Source organism: Typopeltis vanoorti, chromosome 11 (genome assembly GCF_054136105.1).
Source record: "Typopeltis vanoorti isolate ZY-2024b chromosome 11, IOZ_Tvanoo_1.0, whole genome shotgun sequence".
In the NCBI taxonomy this organism is placed as follows: domain Eukaryota; kingdom Metazoa; phylum Arthropoda; class Arachnida; order Uropygi; family Thelyphonidae; genus Typopeltis; species Typopeltis vanoorti.
In genome coordinates, this window is record NC_143559.1 from 61,870,493 (window position 1) to 61,897,420 (window position 26,928).

General features: G+C 36.8%; 1 protein-coding gene across 1 annotated transcript in view; it reads left to right on the top strand.

Moving 5' to 3' along the window:
- The window catches only part of LOC150101658 (uncharacterized), a 321,244-nt gene that overhangs the window by 77,200 nt on the left and 217,116 nt on the right, over positions 1–26,928 (top strand). The window contains exon 3 of the mRNA XM_090399849.1: positions 16,538–16,713. Coding sequence (XP_090255975.1) covers positions 16,538–16,713 — 176 coding nt within the window. The remainder of the gene's footprint in view (positions 1–16,537; positions 16,714–26,928) is intronic.

Consider the following 26,928-nt stretch of genomic DNA (forward strand, 5'->3'; position numbering starts at 1 on the left):
TCTTGGTCCATTGCTGTTTAATCTGCATATTAAGGATATTGGAGACAATTTACAGAGTGACATTCAGTTGTTTGCTGATGATGCTAAGTTTTGAAAAGTTATAGTACATAAAGATGATGTAGCGATTCTGCAGAATGATTTGAATCGGCTGTCATTGTGGTCAAAGGATAATTGTTTTTCTTTTAATGTGGTAAAATGTAAAGTTATGTACATTTGATTGAAAAAGTTTCATTCTTTGTGTTCTGTTGATGGGATTTCGCTTTCTGGAAATTGATGAGGCCAATCCTGGGAGCTATGGTTGATAGGAAACTGAAGTTCAGAGGTCATATTGCAAAAATTGGCAAAACAGATCTGAAGATCACTTGGATGCTCAAAAATAAGCTGATTAGTAGGGACAGAAAAGTCACTGTTCCTCTTTATAAGATTCTGATATGTTCACATCTGGACTTGTGCTCAGATTTGGTCACCTGGATTTCTTGGAGATGTGAAAGTAGCTGAGAAGGATTCAGATGCAAGTAACCAAGTAGGTTGAGGGGGTCTATGGAATGTTCTGTACGAGGATAGATAAGATTTGTGAGTTACAAAAATTGGCAGATAGAAGGAAGAGAGGAGATATGATTGGAACATTCAAGCTGCTAAAAGGATTTTATAGAATGGAGGTAGGAGAACTTTTTCAGTATATGGCAGATGGTGACAGAACAAGAGGTTGTCATTGGATGTTGAGTAAAGTTTTAGTTAGCAAGAATGTAAGACCTAGATTTTTTCATTTCCTTTCTACAAGGGTAGTGAATGAGTGGAACGGGTGGCCTGAGGTGGTTGTCAGTTCTTTGTCGGTGAATCACTTTAAAGAGAGGTATGATAGGCATTGTGTTAATAACGGTTAGTTTCTTACTCTCATGGTAAATTTGGGTTACATTGTCAGAGGTATGATAGGTATATTGTGAACAATGTTTCTGGGCCTCACACAATGAATCTTTGGCCTTCATGGTGATGCTCGTTAACAACAACAACAACAACAACAATAATAATAATAATGAAGATTGCTTACAAAAATTACCGTATAAATCATTCGTTCATCATGCTTTTCAAGGATTTAGGCCTAGAGTGGCCTGTTCCGGCCTTAGAAGTATCGTTGAATCTCATTAGAGGACGTCCTGGTTTTCTTTTTCCTAATGGTTTCTAATTTAAGGCTTGTTTCAGTAATCTTTCTGTTTTCATTCTTTCAACGTGTTCCATCCATTTATGTTTATATTTTTAATTTTTTTTTCTATTACTGATTCCTGGTTTAATTCTGTATAATACTGTATAAATGCTTATGATTTTCTTAATTTTTTTTTTTTTTTTTTTCAGAAAGTTGTGCTGTGTTTTGTGGATTACCATACAAATTATGGAAGCAGAAAGGTATTTCATGAAAAATTTTCTCCACAGAATGAATACACTGTAAATTAGCATGTAAATCAAAAGAGAGTAGAACAGATAATGGAATTTGGGTACCTACACATACCAGCACTGAATTAGAAACTTTTATTTAATACTGTGTTGGACCTCCTTTAGCCATGAATTATATATAAGTCACGTGCGGTTTGGCATAAATTCCACAAATTGTTGAATTGCATCTACGTCTACAACATACCAGGCATTCACCAGATAATCCTTGAACTGGCTCAGATTTGACAGAAGAGTACTTTTCTCTGGATCTGTTTTTCTAACATGTCCCATACATTCTAAATGGGATTCAGATCTGGCTTTTCTAGTGATCATAGGAAGTTGCTGTCATGCTAGCTGAACCAACCACTGCTGAACAATTTTTGCATGATGGACAGTAGCATTGTCCATAAAACATCTGAATTATTGCCGATCAACATTGTAGGATATACTTGATCGGCAACAATTCAGATATTCCTTGGACGATATCCGACCTTGCAGCAACATAAGGAGACCGGTTCTGTACCAACAGAACATGCCCCACATCATTACAGCACCTCCCCCCTGAACCTTTCAGTTGTGTTCACAAGGCAACCTGGGTTCATTGCTTCATGGGACTCCTGCCAAACTCTGCATACCGTCAGTACAGAACAGGGTGTACCGTGACTCATTGAATCACATGACTTTTTTCCAGTGTCCAGTCACGGTGTTCCTGACACCACTGTACACGAACTTTTTGGTTGTTCGCAGAAATCAATGGTTTCTGTATTGTCATGCGGTTGCCAGTACCGATCCTCTTCAATTCCCTGTACATGGTTCAGTGAGATATGGGTCGGGAACAGCTTTCATTAAATGCTTTGCTTAACTGTTGCACACAAGTTCTGTTTGTCCATACAAGCCTTCTCAGATGACGGCACTCTCGTTTCTGACAGACCAGAGTTACGCCTTTTAGACAAGCAAAATGGGTTATTTTTCCACTGATGAAACACCCAGGATATCTTACCTTTTGAAAAACCAGTCAGCGCTGTTGTTTTCAAAATGGTGGCTTCAGGCAGACAATAAGCCCTTTATCAATCTCCGAAAGATCTTTTGTTTTTCCCATTGTGATCAACACTACTGACAATTACTGACCAGCAGCATTCTTAAACAGTTGACTAGAACTCGTGGTGACGCACGTGACCATATATTGTACACGCTACACGAGTGACGTTTACGTATATCTGCCTAAAGATTTCTAATTCGGTGGCCCGTATGTGACTACCCCACTAATGTCGGAAACACAGAAATAATAATAACAAGTATAACAACACACCAGCAGTTGAAAACAATTAAGATATGAGGCAGTTTAAAATCCATAGCGCATTTGGAAGAACAATGGAACATTGCCCCCTTCGATTGGAAAAGACCTCAGTTCAATTCTCGTCGTGACGAGAGGAAACTTTATGTTAGCGTTAGCTGATCTCATACTACTAGGTTTTATCTCTCCTGGAAACTCGGATTTTCATCCCTCATACAGGCAAATAGACCAAAGACAACACACGCAATTTGTAGAGCAAAAACTATTGGCGGTAAATGCGTTATGTGATGATGGTAGTAGTGTCGTTGTTTAGCTGGGAAGTGGAAGACTGAGCTGAAGTAGAGTAGTGTATCCTCGAGTTACACCACTCTATTACTAAAACGTCCACGCGGTTATCCTAGTGGTTGTGCGCTTCGCAACCATATGCCTGGGGAAGGTGTGTCCTAGGTTCGATTCCTCGCCGACGCGAGGAACTTAAGGATCTTCCTCAGGCATAGCCAAGTTAGCTCTTGGGCGTAGACAGCAGGGTTCTCCCCCCCCCCCCAGTTTAACTGGGGTTTTTCATCCCGCAAGCAGGCAAACCGGCCCCGTGAACACACACGGATCTACAGTCATAAATACTTAACCCCCCGTGAGGGGGCTCAACTCGCCCCAATAGGGATGGGGGAGAAAAGGGAGGAAACTCCATACGAATAAATAAATAAATTACTAAAACCTCTATTACGACTTAACACCTTAGAGGTTTTTTTTTTTTTTTTTCACTTGACGATGGGTTAGCCAATCTAACAATAAAAACCGAGATTTTGGAAACTCAGTTTTTCATCCTGCATACAGTCAAATTGCCCACAATTGACAGTTTACAGACAAAAAATACTATTAGTAGGCGGTAGATGGCATTCTGTGTTGATGCTGATTATTATAGTACAGTTACGTGTGAAAAGAGGAGTCGGTAGTGGAGATTGTATGGCATGCCCTTCCACAATGAATGCTTACAGTTGTCACATAATAAATCAGTTATGAGACTAATTATGTCATTCAGTATAAACCCATCCACCCACGGCATTTTTATGGGTAGGATTCGCATAAAAAAGAAATGACGTGATATAAAGAACCTCACAGAAAAGTCAGTAGAAACAAGACCAAAGAAAGAAGAAGACACCAAAAGCAGTGTAATACGGTGAGTGGACAGTTGATTAGCGATAACCGATGTCGACTCAGTGAGGTACAGTAAACTTTCCACAGGTATTCTACACCGACCAGCGTCCATTTCCATAGATTTTCTGGCAGTGGGTCCCTATCACGAACATCTTGTTCTATCACATCGCACGTAGGACAGAAGATGACTAAGAGGCTAATCCATTTAGTCAAAAGAGCAGTATCATGTTCTTAACGACATGGATTCTATAACATAGCACGTTATCCTGTTAGAAATGTCTATTCCATACAGAATAAATGGTCACCATGACTTAATGTCCTTTATGGACAGTGATGTTCATATAGGTTGCCATATTCAACTCGTGCTCTACCGTTATAAAAGGAATATAAAGGATGCTAGGAAAACATGTCGCAGATCATCACTTAATTACTTTGCATTGTTATGACCAAGCATAACATCACGAAGTCATGTTTATCACGATACTCTTGTTCTTCCTTCCGTATGAAATAACATGAACCAGAATATATCATTCCGCGTGATGGGCCAGCATTGAATACTTAGGTCTCTATTGTCCGATGTCGTGCGTCCAAGTTAGCATATCTGCTTGTTTTTGTTAGACAAGCATGATCATTCAAAGGTATCATGCTTGTCTAACTTGTATCATCATATTCAACTTGTAACATCATATTCTCCCTTCAGGAGAATATGATGTTACAAGAATTTTTACCTATTTCGGCGAAACCCTGCTACAATGTTATTATTAATGAATCCATTCCAGACCAGTGGTTAAAATCAAGAAAATATTCTTACGCAAGGAAAACTGCAAATCAGATATAAACTATCGACCAATCGGTCTTATTTTTCAATAACCGAGTTCTTCGTTAGTCATTCAAGAACATTCTTGGGCATGCTAGAAACAGACTAGTCATATAAGCAAGCAGGACTGGTTGGTTGAGTGGTTAGCGTACCCGCTCTCCAACCAACACACTGCAGGTTCGAATCTCTCCTTGGGTATGGATGTTTGCGATAGCCTTTAGGTGTGAAATGAATTTCATCGCCCCGCTTATTGGAGTCCTGAAGTGGCTTGAAAAAAAAGTTCCATGTTTGGACTCTAGAATAGGATTTCTGGATTATGTAAAAAATAAATGAAACGCAAAAAAAACCCCATAAAATATATAAAAAAATAAAAAATCTCTAGCTCGTCCACTGCACAAATATACTATAGTTTAAAAATAATCTTTCGTGGGTGGGAGCAATGTAAACATAAAAAAGCAGGGTTTAGGAAAACTTTTCTACAACAGATAGCTTGCATACAATATATCAACTTATTGAAAAATATAATGAATATAACAAACCTTTTTTTTTATACATAGATTTTACCGACTATAATAAAACACATTATATAGTGCTTTTTAGATGCTCTAGTGCAGTGGTTCTTAACCTTTTAGTAGTCGCGGCTCCCCGAAGTATCCTAAAATATTTTCGCGGTTCCCTAGTTTGTAGTAACATAATAATAATAATAAAACTTTTTTTTTTTGAAAATAGTAGTTTTACTTACTAATTATTAAAAAAAAAAAAAAAATCAGGAAACAGAAATCAACTTTACACTTAAATGTCTATTCTTGCTTCAGTTATGTCACTCAATGCTATTTGCATGCAAGAATCTATTTGGAGTCGATTTCATTCTTTTATTTTAATACTAGGGGGGGGATACGCCCCTGGTGTCCCCCGTGTTCCGGACTGATAGGCCGGTTCTCCTTGAATTCTGGTGACTCGAATTTTGAAGACTCGACACTCAAAGTAGCCCCTGAGTTTCAAAACGTGACATAAAAAGGCTTATAATGATAAATCTACCCTATATATATATATATATATATATATATATATATATATATATATATAGGGTAGATTTATATATATATATATATATATATATATATATATAGGGTAGATTTATATATATATATATATAGGGTAGATTTATATATATATATATAGGGTAGATTTATCATTGTGGAAAATCCCTTTTCACACAAATATGTAGAAACAAAAGGCAACAAATTTTGAATGGCAATAGTAAACAGGTGCGGATATTCTCTCCGGATATGTATTAAAAATTGAAGCAAACTTTTCTTCTTGAAAACGGAAATAGACTTAAATCCTTTGTCAATTCCAGTAGTGTGCCATCGCCCTTTGGTGAAAAATTTGTATTTTCGCAGTTATTTCAGTGGATCGACTCGCAGTGCTGCCAGCAGCGAATGACTTGTGGCGCCTCCACAAATTAAACTCCATAATTCAGATTACTAATACAAAACAATACAAGTTTGAAACAAAGTAAAATAAAGAGCAAAAAATAATTATTTTAAGAGATTCTAAAAACTAGAACCGTTCTATAAATTTTCCGCGGCGCCCCGGTTAAGAATCACTGCGTCTAGTGGAACAAGGCTTGAATGCCAAAAAATATCAAACTTCATCTTCTTCACCCATAACCTATGAAGACCGTCAGGCGTGTCACTATAAAAGTGGCACTCATGACATAGTCTCTCCGACCGGGATGCCTACACACGTGCCGAATGCACGTGTGGGTAGCCGGATCGCTGTATCATCATACACTAATAATAATAGTAATAATAAAGTCATACCGTTCCTTGGAAAGTATAGCTTGTCTGTTCTACCTATTTCCGTATGCAAGTGGTGGTGATGATGATTTTCTAAAATTTGAGATACTCATGGGTTGATATGTCTAACTATCAACCCTTATATAACGGGATTATCGTACATTCTTTCTTGTGGGATCTTTCTTGAGCTCTGTCTTAAATTATACACCCTCTGTCCAAAAAGAAACCGAACTTTTGATAGAAAATGAAATAAGGCCAATTATAATTATTCAAATAATTTATTTCAATCAATATACTCTCCCTCAGCTTCGATACAGCATTTGGAACGGTCAATTAATTCGTTAAATGAGTTTTTTTATATCGGTTTTTGGGATACTGTTGAGGGTCGTGGTTACTGCCGCTTGAACGTTTTCAATGGTGTCGTATCGCTTTCCTTTCATCGGCAAATGAAGTCGGGGGAAGAGAAAGAAGTCACAGGGTGCTAAATCAGATGAATACGGCGAGTGATCCAACACACGAATTTGGTCTTTGCTCAAAAACTATCTCACAATGTTCGAACGATGAGATGGTGCATTATCGTGCAAAAGTGACCAGCTGACTGCATCCCCAATTGAAGATGAATCTCCAATTCATCTTCACTCAATCTCACGAACGATTTCAGGTTTTCTATGATGAAATAACGCACTTTTTGGATGTTAACTTCGCTCAGTTCAGTTTTTGGACGGCCCGGCTTTTCGTCGTTTCCTCAAGCTTCTCACGACCACTTTGAAATCGTTTAAACCACTCGTAAACTTGAGTACGGGATAAGCATTCATCACCGTATGCTTTTTGAAGCATTAGATGCGTTTCGGTAAAACTTTTACCAAGGTTTATCGAAGACACAAAAATCAATCGCAGCTCTCCGTTTGAAACTCATTTTCCGACCGTTCGTCAAAATACACTGTCGCTCTTAACACTATAACTCGACTTCTAATGAAACAAATGTCATAAACAGTCGACACAACACTAATGAAGGCTGCCGCTTTCGACAACAAAAAGATACAACAGGTGGCGCCACTAGTTTCTTCTATTTTCGAAAAGTTCGGTTTCTTTTTTGGACAGAGGGTGTATAACCACTTTAAGCCTTCGGTTGAACATTCCTTTAGCAAACATGATATCCTTTACGTCCTTATTGCTGAATTCTTTTCCAGAACCTTCCTGCTTCTCATACACCGCTCTGTATCCAATGTAGTGTTAACACTGAGCATCATAAGTTAATTGATCTTTGCGAAGTGAGCACCTCTTATTTAAAAATTCGCATTTACTTCCGACACAAGGTACCGCCTACATTTAGTAAAGTTATCATTCTATATTCATTCTTTCTTATATCTGCAGCATAAACGATAGTTTTTTTTAAATAAGAGGTGCTTACTACATTGGATACAGAGAGGTGTATGAGAAGCAGGAAGGTATAATCTTATGGAATTTTTTTTTGGGGGGGGGGGTGGCCTGCACAAATTTCTTTTTAAATTCCGACTTTGTTTTCCTTAACAATATTTATTTTATATATTTCATAGCTCATCTCACCCTTTTTTTCACGATATTCCTTCTACATCCGTTTGACTCCTACTCTATTTTTCTGCTGAACTCGTAGGGACACATTCAGATACGGCATCATTAAAGCACCTTTTCAAAGCTTCTGATGCCCTACTAATATCCTTCCTATTCATTAACATTCCATTGGATCGATTACAGTATTCTGAGTTTGGTATAATCTTATCGAATGCTTTTTAGGACTTTCTTTTGTAGGCAGGAACAGTGGCTTTGTTAAAAGATTCCAGGGTAGATGTCTTTATTATTTAAGATATTTGATTTCAAAAAAGTTGAGTACTAGTGACAGGAAGTCAGTGCTATCGTTAATTTTAGAAGGGTCATCAAAACATATGAAAGAATAGGAGACTACTATTACTTAAGGAGACTCCGGCGCAAATTTCTTGTGGAGGGGAATTGATAAACACAAAGACATTTTGTTATTGAGATGAAATGATTATTCTAGAGAGGTTAGTATTTTCAAAGCATCGTTTCTCTGTGACAATGTCTGAAATGTCTGAGTGAAAATGTTATATTGTTATATATGTTATGCTTTTATTATAAAAACGATTTTTAAGTAAATTATGTTATTTAAATAACAAATTTGGGCACACATCCCTTTATCCATGTTACCAATTAATTATCCATTCCCATTTCTTTGATCTCAATAATAATTTGTCATGCAGGATTTTGTTAATCACGTTTGCAAATGCATTCTCCCCGCCTGCCTAATGCAGTTTTAACTCAAAATAAAATGTAACAAAGATTACTGAAAGAAAACTGCCTTTAAAAAACCATGCTGACCTCTGGAAACATTCTTTTTCTCATCAATCCAGTTCTGTGTTCCATCTCTAACTTTCACACATCTGAAACACAGCTGGCCCCTATTGTTTGTTTTTCACTCCATAAATTAACTGTCAGAATTCATTACCGATTTGAAATAGGACTAGCGCCTTCCGCTTTTCAGGCTTTCCTGTTGTAAGTTATGCTTCCCTATTTCAACTCTTGTGGAGGGATTGGAATTGCAATTCGCTGCATAAATCAAGGACCTGTGCAAAACTGCTAGTATTGCCTAGTCCCTTAATTTATTCAGTGAATTCCAATCATTCCACAACCTTCTTTGCATCCAGCTGACTTCATATTCCAAACACTTTACATTCATTAACTTCCTGTCTTCTCTCCTATCACATTCAATACCAACAGCGGACACATTTGTCCTTAAAATACATATCAAGAGATTCATTGAACATATCTTCTGTATCCTCAGCTGATGCCCGCATGCTATTCTCCAGCAGACTCAGATCTTTCCATACTTGCTCTTCTTCTAGTCGGATAATTACGGACTGTTCCTTGAGTGAGACTTAGCTGACATCAGATGATGCAGGTTGAGAATAGAATGTCAGGGGATTTAGTATTTTCAAGGAGGGTACTGCACCTGAGATGGATAAAGGAGATTGCTACACAATGATACTGCTGAAATTTGCAAAGGCATTTGAAGGGATATTAGGTAGAACTCTGTTACGCAAATTGGAACAAATGGGGACTGATATGAAACTAGTGATAACGAAAGTGGTCTGATGTACAGATACCCTAAAGTAGTATATGGCAAAACAGACTCCAGAAGGAGAAAGAAGGTGACTAATGGTGTGCTTTAGGGCTCTGTGGTTGGACCTCCATCATACATAAATGATATAGGAAATGATTTGAAGGGAAACGTTCAGTTGTTTGCTGATGATGATTGGGTAGGGCAATGTAGAGAGAGAGAGAAGTTGATTTAAATAGGCTGACACTATGAACAAAAGATGAGTACCAGTTTAATCTGTAAACGTGTAAAGTTACGCATTCTAGGATATAAAGATTATAATTGCGTACCTCATTGATGGAACTGTATTCCAGGAAAAAACCAATGAAGTTAGGGATTTGGGTATGGTAGGACATAGAGCTGAAGTTCATAAGGCATATGTTAAGGTTGCTAAGGTAGCCTATAAGACTGGTTATCGAAAAACACTACCAAGCAGAAGTAAAGAAGGTATCATAACTCCTTATAAGGGCTTGATACATTTCCATCTGGTTTACTGTGTTCATGCCTGGACACCCGGATTTCTTAGGGATGAGGAAGTAGTGTGGAGGATGCAGAGGTGAGTGATTAAGATGTTAGTAGTCCGTGGAATGCTAGCTTGGCGATAGTTTGAGGGTTGCAAAAGTTGTCTGGTAGGCGAAAAAGATAGAAACATTTAAGTTACTAAAATGGTTTTATAGAATTGGTGCAGAGGAACTCTTTCAGGACATGGATAGAAAAAGCAGAACAAGAGGTCATCCCAGGAAATCGAGTAAGAGCGGTTAGCAAGGGTGTGAGGACTAGGTTTTTCGCTTGAGACGAATGAGTAAAATGAATTACCAACCTGTTGTCAATGCTATGTCTATCAGTGAGTTCAAGGAATGCTGTGATTGATACTGTGTTGGATAGTTTCTCTCCCACGATGAGGCTTGAGACTCCATCGACGTTCCCGTATAATAATCATCGTAATAATAAACTGCTTTTTTCCTCTGCTAATATCTTCCCATAATCATTTTTTCTTTCTCGTCATCTGAAGTTGAGTTAGTCAGTCTCAAATGGAGGTGGCATGGTTTTTTATTTCGCGAACAAAGGGGATCAAGCCTTATTGTCCTTCTTTTACCTTAATTCCTCATGTCACAGTACCACCACCAGGCAGTTTCCTAAGCTTGTTATAGTACTTGAGCCTGTGTGACTACCTACCCTGACAACCACATGATCATGCCATTAACTGGTAGTGAGATGGTGACTTCTAGTATCAACTTCAGACGTTATTGCTGCATCTAACACTCGTGTTGCTTCCGTTGCATTAATTAATGTAACATGTAGAGGAAGCAACACGAGTTACATTATATGTTACATTAAATAATGATTCATAAGATGCTCATTCTTATGAATAAAATTAATGATCCTATAGTTAGTTTCCCATAAGTGAGAGGCAGGCGGCCCACCCAACCCGACCTCCACTTCCTGGCCTATAGCTACTGAACTAAATATCTAATATTCCAGCTCATTCGGTTTCACACTAAAACAGCCTCAAAGCTATCTATTATCGCTGGTGATTACTTCTCTATTTAATGGCAACACATACCCTTCAGTGATAATCAGTAATACTCACTCCACTTTTATTTTCTTTCTACCAAGATTTCCTCTTTTTTTTTTTTTTTTTTTTTTCTTTCACACAAGTGAGAGCCATTTGGGTATTTGATACGTGTTGATGGTGATTTCAATATTTTTTTTTCAAAAAAAAATCATATTAGACTCTGTACACTCACTTTCGTACTTTATAGGGTTTTAGGAGTGAAATCTCTGCTGGAAGAAATAGGGTTGCAGTTGCCTTTTTACCCACAGAATTAGAAGACAATGATAAACATCCATGCTCACAGTGGGATTCGAGCCCACCCATGCGAACCAGGCTTCCCAAATCTGACATAGCCTTTTTTTTTTTTTTTTTTTTTTTTTTTTACTTCAAGATGATGCTCTTCTGCATGATAGTGGCATACCATATGCCAAGGATTGAGTACTTTTATTGGGTTACAAGTTATAACAGCAAAAATAAAGTAAATTAATTAAAAAACAAAGCAAAAAATAGGATATGCAGATTATTATATTTTATTATGCAAAATAAAATCATAACATATTTCATATTTTTAGCAAATGTGCACGAGCGCTTATACCTTGTGTCAGTTTCAATCCAAATAAATACAGTCACTTCACAACCAGTCAAACATAGCAGTTCTGTGGTTCGATATTTTCTAACAAATCTATATTGGACCTAAAAATTATAAAGGCACTTTAGCCTGTATGCAGTCGTGGTTCCCGATCCCCTTTATCTTCCTAAGTGAAATTCTCTGGACGCTTTCTTTTGATCACTTTATCCACAGAGTGGAGTATACACTCTGTGGATAAAGTGATCAAAAGAATGGAGTATACACACACAGTATATACACTGAGTTAGCTTTTCATTAGGAACAATTACCTAATAACAGGTTGGTCCATCTGTGCAATCAAGGCTCGCCGACACCTAGAAACTGATTCCCCAAGGTGTTGAACATTGAACACCCTCCATGCATAACTCAACCCATTCGGCTGCTGCAATTCTGTCGGTTCATGTTCATTCCGTAGAGAAGGATCATCAGTTCTCACACCCCATTCTAGCGTATCCCACACATGTTCAATTGCGTTATAATCTGGGTAGTTTGGGGACCAGTGCAATGTGGCAAATTCGTTGTCGTGTTCTTTCAACCACTTAGTAGTTGTACGAGCCCGACAACAAAGTACGTTGTCCTGTTGAAAGATGGCACTATGGTCAGGGTAGATATGGATGGAGATGGTCTGTTAACAGGTCCCTGTAGTGTTTGCCATAGGAACCTGTGGCAAACGTTACAGGGAACCAACAGACCTAGGGCATGCAAGGAAAAGCTCTCTAGACCATAACACCACCTCCACCATACCCTACCATCAGCATGGTGCAGTAGGAAACAAGATCACTCCCGACGACCTTCTTCCATTTGTCGAGGGTCCATTGCCGACGTTCTTTGGCCCATGTGAGGCATTTTATGCGATGACTGGCCATCAAAATTGGTACCCTTGTTGGTCTCAGGCTGTGGAACCTCAGGCGAAGCAAGGTATGGTGCATGTGGAAATGAGTCAAACTGCCCCGCTGTTGTAATAGCAGGTGAGCTGTGTGATTGTTGCACGTCGTTACTGAGATACCAGTCGTGACACCCGAAGCGCACGTCTAGGAACAATCTCACGTGGCTGACCGATGTGAGCCCTCTGCAGGATGTCTGTTCATGATTAATCCAGTCCTGGTACACTCTTCATACAGTAGTACGGGAGCAATCAACAAGTGCAGCTGTTTCCGAAATACTGTCACCTGCCCTCCGGCCTCAACTATCTGCCTGTAGTCAAATTGGCTTACGTCGCCACATTTCCCCATTACTGGCAAACGTTTACTGATTGCGTACAGAGGATAGGTATGCCCAATTATAGTAACCGAATATGGCATGGTACTTCGTTATCGTGCCTAATATGTAAATCGGGGGATGTGTTCCTAATGCAAAGTAAACTCACTGTGTGTGTGTATATATATATGTATATATATATATATATATATATATATATATATATATATATTCTCGTTGTTTGTATTTGTGTTCCTATTCTGTTAAAAATCAATTCCCTTTTCACTATATCATTCAAGTATTGAAGGACGAATTCTTCTGTGCTGGACCTTATGAACTTATGTCAATTCTGTGGTAATCCAACTTGCACAAAAACATTAATGCTACTTTCATATAAAATGATTGACTCATATGAATACAGAACTGCATGTTGCAAAAGAATTAACACATGTCCAGAAGTCGCTCATTTGTTTTTCTTAAATAATTTTATCAGCGTGTGCTGCGGTAAGTTCGCAATGTCACCTTGAATCTCTGTTCCTGAGTGGTAAGCTTGTCAGCATCAATTATACACAGTATACACCTCAACGGAGCTGTCATTGAATTTCTGTTGCTGAAAGCGCACGTATAATTATAGGGAGATCATAAGTATTATGTTCGAATTTCCTCCAATAAAGATTATTTGTCTTCTTCAATATGGCGGAACATAGCAGTTCATAGTAAATAACATAAAAATGACATGATTCAGTAGAGTTTTTTATTTGATTGTTATTGTTTGAAAAAAATACATTACACTTGCACGTTATATATAAATAACATTCATGGCACTCTACAGTTAAGAGTACCAACTACTGTAATTATACTTGAATTTTGTGTAAGGGGAATCGTTTAATCCTTAAAAAAAAAGGAAAAACAAACATTTCTGACATATGATTAGCCACTTTACAGGAAGACACGAGTTTGAATTTAAAAGTAATATATGTTTTATTTCTTGCTTCTATTTCACTAATAATTTTGACTAGCGTCATCAGACCAGGAGTGTCAAGCTTATAGAAACCATTTCAAAAAGCAATACAAAGTTGGTTTCGACACGTAATAAAAACGTGAGCTTCGCTTGTATAGTTGCAACTGTCTCTTTCAGAGTATAAAATTTTTTAAAGAAAAGAAAGATTACTTCATTTATAGAATATAGATTAAATCAACTATATCGCCTCCATAGCGCAATTGGAAGAGAATGATGGTGTATATTGCGCCCTTCGATTGGAAAAGACCGGAGTTCGATTCTCGTTTATATGAGCTTTTTTTCAGTTGAATTAGATAATTTCATACGGAGATGTGGAATGAACAAACCTGCTACATTTTTTTGTAGCAGGTTGTTCATTCCGCATACGGATAAATCGGCCAAGAGATCAAACGCAATTTATAGACAAAAAATACTAGTGGCGATACTGGGCAGTAGGTGGCTTTGTAGATGATAATTGTAATAGCATTCTTTGAAGTTTGGGGTAATGGGAAGCTGTGAATCTAGAACCTGAACTTCACATGTTTTCCCGTTATGACATTAATAGTGTTTGCTGTGCTAGAACCAATTTTGTTACTTAAAAATAAAAAGTTAATATACATATTTATTGGTACTAGTTCGATGATACTATATAAACTTGTTAGCAAATCGTAAGCAAATTAAAAACATTACTTTTTTATTTTGGTTCATGCCTTATATTAATTTTTAGAGTTGCAAAATTTAAATTTAAAGAAAAATTAAAAAAAAAACATTTATATTTAACAATGTAGTTTTATTGCTATGAGTTGAGTGATAACCCCCCCCCCCATCCCTTTCATCACGCGTTCGTAATCAAGTGACTATTCATATTGACTTTATATACACATTGAAAACTGTAAATAATTCTTGAATAATAACACAATAATGTAGGCCAGTGATTTTCAACCTTTTTCATAACACGGCACACCTAGACTAATTATTAAAATACTGCGCCACACTAAAAATATATTCTTTTAAGTTACTTAAATATAAAGAGCTAATAAGCTTCATTTCAGCAATATAAACATTATTTAAATTAAGGGGATATTAAATCCCACATTTATAGTTTACTATATTCGGCATGAAACTCTGATTCCAATCTTTGGGTTTCTTATTCGGTTTTAAAACAATGTGGGATTTAATATCCCCTTAATTTAAATAATATTCTTTTAATTTTTTTGATGATCTGGCAAAAAAAAAATAGGCATAATTTTGATTGATTTACACACACAAGAAGATGGAAGACCAGACACTAATAAATAAATGCCAAATTACGACATTATTTCTTTCAATTAATTTGTTTTCATAAATCTCGCGGCACACCGGTTGAAAATTACCGATGTAGGCTAATTACCGTAAAGGGAAAAAAGTCACAAAACAGAAAAATGTTCCAACATAATTCCTTTGAATGCGATCCATCGGTCGAGTGTCCAGCAAGTCAGCAAATCTTTCCTTTCGTTCAGCGTATTAATATTATTGCATTGCAACTGATGGGAATTTTGTGTTTCTGTGGATTCGTTACAGACCTCTTTCTCTTCAGAAACTATGCATTACAAACTGTCATTACAAACTTGTTTTGTATTATGAGTGTCATCCGAGCTACGTTTCCATTTAAAGAAGGTACCAATGTTCTTATCCATAGTTGAAATACCGTATTTACTCAAATATAACTCGCATTCCTGATTTTACTTTTTGATAAAAGAAATTAAAAAGTTTCACATATACCTCGCACATGAAAAAAAGGCTTAAACGCATTTACGTCGGGACGATAGTAACTTGCTCCAGCGGTAAAGAACACGCCCTCCCCAATAGCCACTATACTGCAGAGGCAAGAAACACAAGTACTTTTATTATGTCAGTGAATGAAGTACAAGCACTCTGTGTAATAAATTTCTCAACAATTAGAGACAACTGGGATTAAAAACGACACACTAATGAATGAACCACATGCCCCCCCCCCCTCATACAGAAACTATGCTGTACAGACTCGAGCAAAACCATATGCTGTACCTGCAAACACAGTATCTAACTAAAAACTGTTGTTATTAATTAGATGTGTGTGAGTTCTTTCACTGCAAAGCAGCAGTAAAATTCAACCGAACATGTTAAAATTCGTAAACGTGTTAAAACTAAGAAATATATATATATATATAGTGAATGTTGTTATGACAGTTTCACATATTATTGGAATTCGGTTAAAGAGAGTTAGCATTTCAACTCAATTGTTGGCTTGCTTTAATCTTTCTGTTGCGTGATCTTTAGTTAATGCCACACAAATCATATTCACGTCTTAATAACCTGCCATTGCTGTCTGTTTTGCGTTAGGCTTAATTACCGTAAAGGGAGAAACGTCAGAAAACAGAAAAATGTTGTAGGTCCGGACCTGGTGCATAAAAAAAAGTTCTGGGACCCAGCCCCGGAGGGCCCTGGCTGAATTTAACCACTGCCTGAAACAATCTCACTTTTTTCCCTAGGCCAAATGCTCATTCACTGGCTTTGTTCAGCATTCCCTGAGGACCATTATCTCAGATTCCTTCTAACAAAACAAGATCTCAAAATCTTGGCAGCTCAATTTTGCACGCACATGTTGGCAGCTGGAGTGCTTCGCCAAATTGAAGATGAGAATGCACCTTTAGAGAATGTCTTTCGGGTAAGTTAAAAAAATTTTAATTATGTTTTAACTTAGAATTCTTTCATTTATTGAAAAAAGACCTCAAATCAGTGAGTTAGCTAGAAAATTTTTTCTGAAAGGAAGATAATTTTTACAAATGGGGAGGAACTTAATAGATGCACATTCATGGAGTTAATTTTTGATTGCAGATAGTTTATTATTATTATTCAGGCCTCCATGGAGTCAAAAGACTCATCGTGGGAGGTCCTTCCTAAGAAACACAAAGTCTATCATACCACTCTCTTAAATTCATTGACCATTCTCGCTCTTACCACTTCATCAGGCAATGCATTCCATGGTTCAATCACACTCCATGCAAAGAAACCACTCCTCACCCTCTTGCTCACAGTTTCCTTTCGTAACTTCCAGGGATGGCCTCTTGTCATCACTCCTTCCTGCTGTTCAACCAAACGAAAAAACTCCCCAGTGTCAGCCCTGTAACCACCTCTCAACAGTTTAAAGGATGTACAATATACAAGCCACTGCACTATACAAAAGTAAAATTAATCAAAATAGTAATCATTTATCCTGGCCTGACCTCGGATGAGAGAAAAAAAAACTATCATTCCCCTTGTTCTCACTTCAGTTTCTGAACAATAGAGGTCATTAGAGCAGACTTCACTATCTGGAAGCAATATGGATTCCACTATTTTCAATCTGCAACTTATCTTCTAGCCATTGCCACCCACTTTTGGACAAGCTGTGGAAGTGTTTAAAGAAACTCGTGTTGTCACCCTGACATTTCTATAGTATTATTATTATTATTATTACCCAAGACCTGATGGAGTCAAAGACTCATCTGGGAGGTCCTTTTATCACACACACAGCTCATCATACCGTGCTTTGAACACATTCAAACTCCCTGCAGACACCACACTCTCAGGCAAGGCATTCCAATCATTTACAACTCTGCACGAAAAAAACCTGCCTCTCACTCCCCTACTCACACTTCTTTATACAGTTTCCAGGAATGACCTCTGGTTCTCCCCGATCTCCCACTATTTTCTGTAGAACTTCTTCAGCATTGATCCTATAACAACCCCTTACCAACTTGTAGGTCTCTATCATATCTCCCCCTCTTCCTCCTGTCCACCAGACTCTGCAAATTACATCTTCTCAATCTTTCCTCATACTCGACATTCCAGAGGTCAGAAACTACCTTAGTCAGTCTCCTTTGGACCCTTTCCAACATCTCTTCATCCTTCTGAAAACCAGGTGACCAAATCTGGGCACAATAGTCCATGTGTGGCCTAATCAAAGCCTTATACAACGAACAAGAATCTCCCTACTTCTACACGTCAGTGTCCTCCGCATCATTCCCAGAAGCTTTTGTGTTGTCTTAACAATTTTGGCTATGTGTCCCCTAAATTTCAGATCCTTATCCACTATCACCTCCAGATCTCTTATTTCTTCCACCTCCAACAGTGTATCCTCACCAAGCATAATTTCTGCATCCCATTTTTGTTTTCCAAATTTTAAAACCTTACATTTTGCAACATTGAACTCACATCCCTATTTCCGTGCCCAATCGCTCAATTTATTCAAGTCTTCCTGCAAGGTCACAACATCCTCACTACTCTTCATGGTTCGTCCCAACTTTGCATCATCTGCAAACAACTGAATATCTCCATCTAAATCTTCACCTATATCATTAACATACAAGTTAAACGGTTATGGCCCTAAAACAGATCCCTGAGGCATTCTGCTAGTGACTTTCCTTTTCCTTGACATCGCTCCCCCATACACAACCTGTTGATACCTATCAGACAGCCAATCGCCAATCTAGTGCACCAATCTAATATCCAACCCCATCTGCTCCAGTTTGACTATCAATTTGTCATGAGGTACTTTATCAAAAGCCTTTGTGAAATCCAAGTATATCACTGTGTATTCTTCTCCTCTGTCCAAGGAAGCAATCACTTTATTGTAATAAGTAAGTAGATCACTAAAACATGACTTCCTTTTAGTAAATCCATGCTGTCCATCAAAGATGATACCATTTTTGTCAACCCAACTCTGGATTCTAGTTCTCACAAGCTTCTCCAACAACTTAACCACAACACCTGACACACAGATAGAGCTATAGTTTAATGCTCGAGTTTGATCACCTCCTTTATGAAGTGGCACAATCTTGCCCTTCTTCCACTCCTTAGGGACTTGACCGAGTGCAAGACTCGTATTAAAAAAATATGTCAAGACAGATGTCAACTCCCTGGCACATTCCTTCAGAATACGTGGTGATATGTTATCAAGTCCCACAGCCTTATTTACATCTAGTTTATTCAACTCCCCATACACCTCTTGCTCACTTACAGTCAGTCTCTCCTCCCCATCATCTATTGCTCTCAATCTCTCCATGAAGTCACATTCACAAGATTGAAAGACATGTATGAACTGCTCATTAAGTATCTCCACCACACATTCCGCAACAGCTGTCTTTATACCATTTTCTCCAATCAGTGTCATCCTTCCATAATCATTCTTTCTTTTGCTGGCTACATATCGAAAGAACTCCATAAGATTCTTTTTGGCTTCATTAGCTAACTGCTGTTCATACCTCTCTTTAGCTACCCTCACCAACCAAGTTACCCACCTTACCTGATCTTTGTAGATCTCATGGAATTGATTATTTTCACTTCGCTTATGCTGCCTCCACAATGCCCTCTTTCTGTGTATCACATGCTTAATCTCTTTATTCATCCATCTCACACCTACTTTATTTTACCTTCTCACCCTTGGAATATATTTAGACATTGCATCTACTAGATAGTTTTAGAGTTATTTAGAGCCTCCATAGCTCAGTCAATATCAGTGATTCTCATTGGTGAGCAGGACCTGGATTCGAATATCATCTGGGATGTGAAGAACCTTTATCTAGACGTTTTATAGAAATGTGGTAGACAATAATAATTGGAAAAAAAACAGTTTAACTTATAAGAGAAATTAGAATTTATTAAACAACTCCTATATGTTTTTCTCCTATTATTGAATGAACAGGAGAAAACAGTAAACGAGTATTTAGGTTTAGGTGCTGGTTTACACTTTTGATAGAATTTAATTGAATAATACAGCACAAAGAGAAATAATTACACAGCAGGTTTAATCATTTCAATATTTCGTTTTTGTCACAGATACATCTTCAGAATTACAATGTTAATTGTAACAACACACACAAGAAACAATAAGTGAAAGAAATGAAATTAGACTAAATCAAGACTAAAGACTTAGAATAGAGACATATTGTATATAGACCGGCCATGATGGATGAAATAGTGAGACCAAATTGCACTTCTTATATTGTATCTTGAGTGACTAAAGACATATTTTATCATGAGTGACTAAAGACTTATTGTATCATGAGTGTAAACCAGCACCTAAGTCTAAATATTCATTTACTAATTCTGCGTTGAGATGATAGCATGCAAAGCTAAATAGTACAGTAAGCAGAAGCTATGTTTATCCTGGGAACTTAATCAGCTCTCCTTCCTTAACCTCACTACCGGCCATGATGGATGAAATAGTTAGACCAAATTGCACTTCTTATCCATGTTATTCAGCGGGTGTTACAGAATCGTATCCAGATTTTGCTGAATGTCTATAGACATCATGGCTGGTTGGAGTGTTAAACAATGTAGGTACAATGCAATTATATCTACTTGTGTTTAGTTAAAAACAAAATTTCACTCTCCTAAAGCTCTCCACATCTTCAGTTATGCCAGCTTTGCTTTCCTTCTTGAACAAATCACTGCTACTTGTGTTAAATTATCTACCGTTAATACAGCTATTAGTTCTTTTCAAGTTGAACTCTCCTCTGTTCTCAACTACAAACCTTGGAGTATTCGGTTTGATGTTGCTGAGAAATCTGCCCATAAAGAATTTCATAAGGTAAAAGAGAAATATTCTTGTAGATAAGCTTAATTGTTAGTTAGATATACTTTTAATTTTTAGAAAATGACAATGTAAACTAAATTATTAATTATAAAAACTTTAATTAGTAACTATCTATATTTTGGCAATGTTACATGGCACAAAACAATGATATGTGCATGCAGACACTCACAATAAGCAACTGAAGTCAGTCCTAGAGTCCTAAAAGTGTCCCCCTAGTAGGCTTAATTGGGTTGTCTTGCCTATTGGGCAAGACAACCCAATTTAGAATGTACGCTTCCCAAATTTGGGGCAATCTCATGCACCCAAATTTGTTGAGGTTTGGGAAGTTTTTCAGGGCTGAGGTTGATTCAAGGAATAATCTTTCGTACTTGTACTTGCTGCGGTGTAGTAAAGTGGGCTTATTCCAGCTTATTCTGTGGTGGGTGTCGAATGCATGGTCAGGAAGTCCTGAATAGCTGTATAAATATTTACCAATGTCTCACTCAAATCCAAGCCAAATTTCCTCCCGATATCTCAGCCCTATTTCAGTTCACCATGAACTTAGGCTATTTTGTTTGGCAAAGAAAATTCTACAAACAGATAGAGGGGGACAGCCACAAGTTCTCCACTCTCTCCATCCCTGGTCAACTTCTTTATGGAGACTTTTGAAGAAAAAGTCTTAAACTCTGAACTACATAAACCCATTGTTTGGCTACAATATGTGAATGACGTGTTTGCCATTTGGTTTCATGGCCTTAATACACTCCACAATTTCACAACACACATAAACAATCAATACTCCAGCATCTAGTTTACCTTGGAAAAGGAAAATAACAACAGGCTCCCTTTCCTAGACACTCTAATTACACACCAGTGAGATGGATCCCTGTCTTTCTCTGTTTACAGAAACTTACACATACATTCACCAGCAGTTCCCCCCCCCCCTCCAACAGCAATATGGGATTATAAAAACCTATATAACAGGGCAAAATTAATCAGTTCAGATAACAATGCTGAGCTTGTCAACTTCAATGATAGTAAAACCCAGTTTCTGTCTTATTTCTCACAAAAAAGAACTATTTTTCCTCAGTATTATTTTTGATAACACTTGAATTCCCAGACAAGATGAAATTTCTCTTCTTGGAATTACCCTGACATCAGGCCTCTCCTAGCATAAACATATCAGAACCCTCTTCATCCTCAGCTTCCAAAAAACTAGGATTTCTCTTTCGCTCAAGATGTTACTTCACCTCTAAACAGCTGTTAACCTTATGCAAATCACAAATCTGCCCAGCTATCGAATACTGCTCTGATATTTGGATTGGGGTTCCTAAAAGCTCCCTCAATAAAGAGAAGAGCAATTAGACTGATAAATGAACCATCTCTTACCAACTCACTTCCCTCATTTTCACATAGATGTTTAGTTTGCAATTTGTGTATTCTATAAATATTTGCATGGGAAATGTTCATCTGGAACAGCATCAATAATTCCCCTACTCAGAACATGCACAGCTGCCACCCAACATCCTTTAACAGTACACCTTGAAATCCATGGAACAAGTTTCTTTTCCTCTGCCTTCATCCCTGCTACTGCTGTACTGTGGAACCCTGACGTATTTCCCAAGGAATACAACAATATACGGGCTTTTAAATCAAATGTAAACAAGTTTCTCCTTTCCCAACCAACTACCCATATATGGTACTAACATACTATAGGTTGATCAGCCCATAACTACTGAACTTAACCATATCTTTAACTAATGGCTACAGCCCCCAAAAAATCCAAAAACTATTAAAGCCAGTTAGCAACAACTCCCCCCCCCTCCCCTTCATAACAGAGATTACTCTAAATCTATCACCATTCCATATATCCAGGTACATCCAAAAAACTAACAAAAATCCTAAGAAAATATTACCTCACAACTAGTTACAAACTACACAAGAAATTGGCATCTCTCATCCATTCCATCAAAGACCAGCAATTGGCACCTTTTTGGAGGGAAGAGCCATTTTTAATTATATCCATTAAAAAAAGAATTTAGGGAGCCGCACGCAGTGATGAGAAACCAATGGTCTGAGGGCTGCGTGAGGCCCTCTCAGGTTTTTTGTGCAGTCCATGGTGTTCGTTTTGTATGGCAGAATTAGTATATTTTAATTAAAAATCTATTTTATGAATGTTGATTTTTACATGTGGATTTATTTGTGCAGGTTAAAAAATTAAAATATACCTAAATAATGGAAAATAAAGTAATACTTTCTTATCAAAGAAAAAGAAAATATTCTTTATGTGGATTGAACCGAATATTTGATTTACTATTTAATTGCTCATCACTGCTTTAAATTTAGAAACTACATTGAAAAATATAATGATTAAATTATTTATTCAGTTCTTTTTACAGTAACACATTATCATACTTGTAAAACACATGGGTGGCATGTCACATGAAATTACATGATATTTTTAAATATTAAATAATAAAACAAAGATTTCCTCCTCCTTACAAAAACATATGTATAAAATCCAATAACATATCTATTTCTTTAATTTTTTAAATTTAAAATATCTTCCCAGTGCAACTTTTGCTGTTGAACTTCTTGGGATAGTTTCTCAATATGCGGTGAATATGCTGTAATTTTCATTTTCAAACATGATGAAAGACTCGCGTTGTTTAGTTGGTTTCTCAACTTACTTTTAATAAAATTCTTATTAGAAAATATTTGCTCACAGAAATATGTCGATCCGAAAATCGATAGAAGTCCAAATGCATATGTTTTTAACTGAATGTAAGTGTCTGGTAAACAATTCCACGTGTCAAATACAATCTGATCTTGCTTTTTAAGATCTTCTATTTCAGTCCATTTTTTTGTATTGCAAGGGTAGATTTTTGTCTTTCCAGCTCCTCCAGGTCAGCTTCAAGATTTCTAAATTTTGAATTCCACAAATCCTTGGTTTTCAGGTCCTCTAACTCAAGTTGAAATGCAGCCTCATCAATTCTGGCAAAAGGTGAAAAATTTAATTCGGCAGGATTAATTTCAAGTGGTTGCAATAAAAATGACATAGTTGCCTTGTTCTTTCTAAACTCCTCAAATCTCCCATTAAATTCAGATCGCATATTTACCACAATTTCTTTGAAAGAGGTTAAATTTATGGAATTATTATCAGCTTATTCTTGTTGATATTTCTTCAACGTAGGAAAATGTAATAATGTGCTTTTCTCTAAGTTTGTCGCAAACAAATATAATTTTTATTCAAATGAAATCACTTCTTCTAAAAGCAAAACTGCTGTATTTCCCTTTCCCTGTAGTTTCTTATTTAGTGCGTTTAAATGGGAAGTCATATCCACCATAAAGTAGAATTTTTGTAACCAATGAGTATCTTCTAACTAACTACAGTGGCACATCGCATCAACACCGCACCTCTGGAAAGCCATCTTATTCTGTTATGCAAAAGAAGATCAGAATAGTCGCAATTGATTTCTTTAAGAAGTTTACAAAATTGCTGATGATGTAGCGGTCTTGCCATTATTTTGTTAACTTTCTACAACCAAATCCATCACTACTGTTATCTCTTTTGGAAAGGTTTGTGCACAAAGTATCTCTTGATGGATTATACAGTGAAAGGAAAACACGTCATGCAAAATTTGTTTTTTAAATAAAGAAACAACCTTTTTTTGTACTTTTCATGCTCGGCACCCCATCGGTTGCAATAGATATTATTTTGTTAATATTAATACCCTTACTTTTCAAGCAAGTGATAACAGCAGATTCAAAAGGCTTCTCCATGAGTTTGTCTTGTAAGTGGCAGTATATCGAATAATTCTTCCTGAGGTCCTTGAGAGAGTTTACGTTTCTACAAATAAGTACAATATGTGCGATGTCATCCACATCGCATGATTCGTCACAGGCAATGGAGAATCCTGCTGTTGAATTTAGATCTGTAAACTGCTGATTTGTTATATCTTCTGCCATTTGTATAGTTCTGTCCCTTACAATCTTAGCAGATAATGGCATGTCTTTTATTTTTGTAATTATTTCCACTTTGTTTTTAAAATCACAGACGAGAAATTCAGACATTTTAATAAAACATTCTTTCACATATTTGCCATCTGTAAAAGGTTTTCCTCGTTTAACAACTTCTTGAGTGGCCACAAAACTACCAATAGTTGTATTTCTTGATACTTTTATCCATTTGGAAAATGAACATTTAGTTAGGTTTACTTTGCATTGCAGCACTTCTACTGCCTTTTTTTCTTTCATCTCCCCATGGATATGCTTTGTCAAATGTATCATGTTTATTTAAAAAATGTCTTAGTATATTTGATTTTTTATTGTTTGAAAGCTTTTCATGGCATATTAAACACATTGGAAATCCTGCTGTGTTTGTTATAAATGCGTAGGTTTCTGTCCATTCACTTTTAAATTTTCTTGTTCTATCCTTCTCTTCTTTGCCAATATTTTAAATTCTATAAAAATATTTTTATTTTGTTAATATTTAATTTAATGTTACAATATTGACGTTACCTAACACAATCACTAGTAAATGAAAGCACTGCAACATCCACTACAAAACCTTTGCTTATTTTAATAAAGTGAGCAGATTTAGTACTGTTTTCAATTGTAAAATATCCTTGACTTAATATAAAATGTTCTTGATTAAATGTAAAATGTCCTTAGTTTATTGCAAATGCTATATTTCGGGTTTTTAGTTTCTAATTTAATACATATCATTCATTTTGCATTATTCAAAAATAGATTGTTTAATAACGAAAAGAGCCACAATTATTCATTCAAAGAGCCATATGCAGCTCCGGAGCCACAGGTTGCCGACCCCTGTCCTAGACCTACCTGGAGTATACCAGGTAACTTGCAGTTGCAAACTATCCTACTACAGCCAAACAGGCAGGATAACCAATATCAGGATATCCGAACACAAGGACTACATCCGGTTCCACCAATAAGCCACTCAGGATTTGCTGATCATGCATTGGGCACCCACCACAGAATAGACTTGAAGAAGACCACTTTATTACACCACTGCAAGTACAATAGTTTATTTCTTGAATCAGTCTTAGTCCTGAAAAACTTCCCAAACCTCAACAAATTTGGGTGCATGAGACTGCCCCAAATTTGGGAAGCTTACATTCTAAGATCATCAGCCTAACAGCCAAGACAACCCAATTTAGCCCACTAGTTGGTGCTTTAGGACTCTGGGACCAACTTCAGTCGCCTTTCTTCAGCCTCATTTGCTTAGTGTGAGTGCCTGCTTGCACATATCATCGTTTTGTGATCCCTGAAGATGGCAAAGTAACATTGCCAAAATATAGTTAGTTATTAATTAAAATTTTTATAATTAATAATTTAGTTTATGTTGACATTTCCTAAAAAATTAGAAGTAAAAGATAAACATATTAAATTTTTTAATAATCTTCATGGGTCTTCTTTTCAGCCACAAAGTCAGCTGCTACAAGTTGTCATTAACCTGTCTTAATATTGATTTGATGAAACAGCCATAAGTTTGTTTAGCCTTGTGGTCACAATTTTGCAGTAGCCCTTTAGCAAGTTCCTAGTTTAGAAATCATGTGGCATATACCTTCTAATGTTGGCAACAACATCAGGCTTGACATTACATCTTATTGCAAACATCGCCATCAAAAAGAAATCTCTCCACTAGCTCTATGCACTACCATAACTCCACAAAGACAACATAATTATTATTAGAGCTGATAAAGGTGATGCTACTGTGGTCCTCAGTTCCAGTGATTATAATTGGAAAATGAATGTTCTACTCAGAGACTGCACTACTTATAAACATATGATCATACCAATTCTCAGAAAAAGACATTAAAAAGGTTCCTAAAAATATCACATCTTGGCCTCTTGAAATTGTCAAAAAAAACCTTAAACATTTTAGTCCCCCCCCTTCCAAATTCATAAATCCAATTATCCTCTCCATCCTATAGTAGGATGCTACTGCTCTACCCTACCGTTTAAATTAGCCAAGCAGTTAGCTAAATCTTTAATTACACTTACTGGCCACACTTCTTTTTTATATAAAAAATTGTGCACATTTCAAATCCATAATTCAGAATTTAGTTTTAAACAATAATGATATGGTGAGCTTTGATATCACCTTATTCACAAATATTCCCCTTTCTGACATTCCATATTTACTGAAAAATGCTTTCCCTCCTTAAATTATTGATCTCTTTAATTTTGCTATCCATACGGGTTACTTCTCTGGGACAGGCACCTTATATAAACAAATAGAAAGTACTTCCATAGGCTCCCTCCCCTCTAGCCAGTTTCTATATGGAACATTTTGAA